The 4,797-nt window shown below is 61.4% G+C and overlaps 1 protein-coding gene across 1 annotated transcript in view; it reads right to left on the bottom strand.

Moving 5' to 3' along the window:
* Positions 1-4,797, bottom strand: part of BICRA (BRD4 interacting chromatin remodeling complex associated protein) — a gene marked incomplete in the record, with an annotated part of 30,062 nt that overhangs the window by 3,226 nt on the left and 22,039 nt on the right. Inside the window, 6 exon segments of the mRNA XM_021383387.1 lie at positions 474-622; positions 944-1,005; positions 1,419-1,538; positions 1,670-1,797; positions 3,286-3,475; positions 4,633-4,788. Of these exon segments, the coding sequence (XP_021239062.1) occupies positions 474-622; positions 944-1,005; positions 1,419-1,538; positions 1,670-1,797; positions 3,286-3,475; positions 4,633-4,788 (805 nt within the window).

The raw sequence follows: 4,797 nt of genomic DNA, 5'->3' as shown, positions 1-4,797 counted from the left end.
GGCCCTCCCGCAGCTGTTTCCTCCCCCACCTCGCAGCTCCTTCCCGCACCCCACCCGGCTGCGGGGGGCAGCGCTGAGTGGGGGTTGGGGGGCAGCTCCTTGGGGCAGGGGCTTTGGGAAAACCCACCCCGACCAAAGGATTCCCCGCTAATTCCTAATTGCTGCGAGACCCCAGGGGGTCACGAAGCGCCCGCACCGCCGGCTCGGGGCCGTGCTCGAGTGGTTTCTCAAAGCCCCGCGCTGAAACCTCTTTAACGGAGCGCTGGAAAACGTCATGTCAGAAACCCTGGCAAAGCTCGGGCACGCGGCGCCCTGGGAATTTATGTTTTTCCAGAGCGAAGGCACGGACAGCTTCTCCTTTTTTAGTACTAATAAAACACGCTTTTTTTTCCCCCTTTTTCTTTAAAAAAAAAAAAAAAGCTGTGCCTAACTCTGCTGGCAACGCCCGCCCGTCGCCGCGAGGCAGAGCTCACCCTTCCTGTAGTCCTGGGCGGAGGGCAGCGTGCCCTGGTAGACGTGGTAGGGCAGCAGCCTCTGCACGGCGTCCTCGAAGGAGTGGAAGGAGCTCTTGTAGTCGGGGTGCAGCACTGCCCCCTGATGTTTGTGCAGCTGCTCCAAGAAGCTGCAAGAGAAGAGAGGCAGGGAGCTGCCGCGGAGCTCGGCATGTAGAACTCCCGGCTTCCGCGCTGTGAAACGGGGCCAGGCCGCGCTCCGTGCTTGGGACGAGGAAGAGCCACGCGAGGATTTGGGAGGAAAACCCCCAAGGAGCAGCGCTCTCTGACACTGCCGGATGACAGTGTCACGCCTCCCAGGGAGAGGCAGCACCCATGGGCCCTCAGCTGGGTGCTCCCCCTGCGCGGCGTCACCCAACCCCCCCATGGTGCCCCCCAGCATCGCTGCCTTGTAACGCTCCAGGCCCAACCCCTGCCCCTGCCGCACTCACCAGGCTTCTTTGCTGGGCTGTAGTGTGGGAGTTTTCTTCAGGCTTCCCAGCTTGCTGTCATACTTGGGGGAAAGAGAGAACGCGGGTGAGGGCGGCACGCGGGCACCGCGCGGGTTTTGTCGGGGAGCTGGGGGGTCAGGACAGGGAGCTGGGAAGGCCGGGACCGCTCGACGCGGGCAGGGAACGGGTTTGATTGCTTCAGAACCGAGCAGAAGGAGAAAGCGCGGCCGGACAGGGATGGGAAGCGCGGAGCAACGCTTTGCTCGCCCGGGACAGAGCGGTTTGGGGACGGACTCTCATCCCCAACCAGGACAGACTCTCATCCCCAACCAGGACGGACTCTCGTCCCCAACCAGGACGGACACTCGTCCCCAACCAGGACGGACTCTCGCCCCCAACCAGGACGCAGGAACCAGCCACGCATCAGCTCCCTGCAGGAGCTCCCCTTCCCCCGCCGCGCGTTGGCCGAGCTCACCAGCTGCTGGCCCGGCACCGAGGGCACGAGCTGCGGCAATCCTTTCCCCACCACCTGGATCTGCAGCGGGCCCTTGCCCAGGTTCAGGCCCGAGACGGAGCTGATCACGCCCGGCTTGGTCTGCGGGAGGCACAGAGAGAGCGCGGCTGTTTGCCGTGGCAGCGACAGCTCAAGAAGCCGGCGTGAAGTAATTCATTCTCTCCGGGAGAAAGGAGCAACGCTTTCCCCCCCGGCGAGCGGCTCGTTCTCACCTGAACCGGCTGCGGCATCGCCAGCGACGCGCCCGGTTTCCCCGTGGCCGCGGGCCCCTTCCCGGCGGTGCTGGGCACGGCGGTGCTGGAGAAGGGTTTGGCGTCGGCGGGAGCCGGGGCGGTGCCACCTACGGGACACAGAGCGGGCAGGGTGCCGCGTTAGGTGCCGGGTCAGCTAACGAGCAGCGTTGGCCCGGATTGCGCCGGCGTCCCGTTCCGGTGGACCCAGGTCAGCCCTCGCTTTGCCTGGCACCGATTGGCTTCGTTATCTGACCACGAGGAAGACTTGAAAGCGCAGCCCATGCCTCTGTCTCAGTTTAACCCAACTCAACCCAATCTAACTCATCCCCACTCAACCCAACCTGACCAACCCAACTCAATTCAACCTCACTCAACTCAATCCAATTCATCCCCAACCAACCCCACTCAATTCAACCCCACTCAATTCAACCCCACTCAATTCAACCCCACTCAATTCAACCCCACTCAATTCAACCCCACTCAATTCAACCCCACTCAACTCAATCCAATTCATCCCCAACCAACCCAACCCAACCAACCCAACTCAATTCAACCCCGCTCAACTCAATGCAATTCATCCCCAACCAACACAACCCAACCAACCCCACTCAATTCAACCCCACTCAATTCAGCCCCACTCAACCCAATCTAATTCATCCCTACTCAACCCAGACCAGCCAACCTAATTCAACCCAACTCAACCCAATCTAATTCATCCCCACTCAACTCATCGCAACCAACCCCACTCAATTCAACCCAACTCAACTCAATCCAATTCACCCCCACTCAACCCAACCAACCCAACACAACCCAACTTGACTCAACCCAACCAATTTATCCCCACTCAACCCAACTCAACTCAACCCAGCCAACTTATCCCCACTCAGCCCAACCCAACACCTCCCCCATCAACCCAACCAACCCAACCCATCCCCAATCAACCCAACCCAACACAACCCCAATCAACCCAACCAATCCAACCCAACTCATCCTCACTGAACCCAACCCAACCAATTCAACACAACTCAACCCGAGTCAACCCAACCAACCCAACTCATCCCCACTGAACCCAACCAACCCAAACTCATCTCCACTCAACCCAACCCATCCCCACCCCAACCAACACAACCCCACTGAACTCAACTCAACCAACCCAACTCAATGCAACCCAACTCATCTCCACCCCAACCAGCCCAACCTTACCCCAACCAACACATCCCCACTCAACCAACTCAACCCAACCAACCCAACTCAACCAACCCAACTCATGAGCCTACAGAAAGCAGCTGACAGAAGCATGCCTTACTCTGCTGTCTAGACACAACAAATAAACCCACGTTGGCGTGAAAGTCAAGCGGAGCGACGCATCTAAAAGCTAGCTCCAGTCTCACACTTCCAAAAACACGAGTGCAAGCGAGCTGTACGGTTGTACCACCCAGAACCGCGCGCTGGTAGGAGCAGCAGAACGTTGGCTCTACAGCTGCTAACAGCTCGCTGAATTTGGCTTTTAGGGAGCAAGGCGAAGGTGCCTCGAAAATCCCCGCAGCGCGCCCTAACCCAAAACGACGGGTCCCAAATTCCCTCTTGGCACGCACCTGCGGTGGAGGGCGGCCCGGCGGCGGGCGCGTGGCTGTGCGCGGGGGCCGGCGTTGCCGTCACCGTCACCGGCTGCCCCTGGCTGCTGACCAGGACGGAGGAGGACTGGCTGCTGAACTGGCTCAGCACCGGGGAGGCCTGGCTGGTGGGAGTCTGCTGCTTCGTCTGCAGAATGATCCCCTGCGGCACCTGCGTGGGACGAGAGGCAGAAGGTGAGCACCGTGCCCCCAAACCGCTCGCGGCGCTTTCGGGTGCCTCGGTTCTGCCCGGCACCGACACCGAGGAGCAGAGCGCGTCTCCCGTTCCCCGTTGGCTCCTGTTCTGCGCACAGAGCTCAGCGCTGAGACAGGGGCACAAAAGGAGCAGAATTGATGCCGGCCGAGCACGCGCCCTCCAGACCCCGAGAGCCCACAGCCACAGGATCCCGCGCAAACGGGGCGCCCGGAGGGGAGTTCCTCTTAATGAACCTGCAATTAAATGCACCAAGCTCAAAGCGCTGTCCCTTTCATTGCCTGTTCTTCCCCCTCCGAGTCTGGCGTTTCTCCTCGTTTTTCCCAGGCGCTTCATTAGGCGAGCACTAACAAGGCCTCGGCACCGTGGAGGGCACGCAGCCCCAGCGCTCCCCAAAGCGCCGGTCCCACAGGGACTGGCTCCGCGCGCTGTGGGGCACGGCGGCTCTTGGGGACAGGTTAATCTGTCGCCGCAACACGTCCTCTTAATTAAAAGCCACTAACGCCTCATTTCCCTGGCGGATCCTCTCCTGTGAGCGCTAAACATTACGGTGTGCGCGATGCTGTGCGCAGCGCGGCGCCGGGGGACCCAATCTGCAGCACAAATACACCCAGGGGACGAGGGCGCAGGGGGACGTGTCACGCCTCGATGCGCTCGGAGCCATCGCCGTGGGCTCAGCCCCACGGAACCAGCGGCCCACGGCCCCTGAGCTGCGTGGGGCCGGCGCTGGTGCCAACTGCTCGGCGTCGGGTGCGACCGCTGGGAGGAAGCGGGCTGGCTTGGGTTGGGTTTGGGATCGTGTTTGGTGCGGGTTTGGTTTTGGGTCGGGTTTGGTTTGGATTCAGCTCTGCTTTGGGTTTGGTTTGAGCTCGGGTTTGGGGTGGCTCTGGGTTCACTTTGGGTTTTTGGGCCGTTCGGGGACGGCTTGGCTTCAGATTTCTTTCGGGTTCGGCTTGGTTTTGGCTCCAGGTCCTGCTTTGGGTCGGGGTTCCGCCTCGGGTCCCCCCGCTGCCCGCACACGCAGGGCCACGCTCGCGCCGCAGAGGCACCGTGCCCCCGGCGCTGCCCTACACCGAGCGGAACGACGACCCCGGCCCTCGGTGGCACTCATTTACCTGCTGGAACCTGTCCAGAATTTGCTTCTGCTGAGGAGCGGGATTTGGGATTGCTGAGAGGGGTTGGAATTGGCCCGGGACCATCTGAAAGCTCCTCTGCTGCTCTGCTGTTAGGTGCAGGGCCGGGGCGGGGGGCCCCTGGGGGGGGAACTGCAGCTGGAAATG

This window comes from Numida meleagris, unplaced genomic scaffold (genome assembly GCF_002078875.1).
Source record: "Numida meleagris isolate 19003 breed g44 Domestic line unplaced genomic scaffold, NumMel1.0 unplaced_Scaffold384, whole genome shotgun sequence".
Classification (NCBI taxonomy): domain Eukaryota; kingdom Metazoa; phylum Chordata; class Aves; order Galliformes; family Numididae; genus Numida; species Numida meleagris.
Note: the sequence above shows the minus strand (reverse complement) of the source record. Positions and strands in the feature narration are given on the sequence as shown.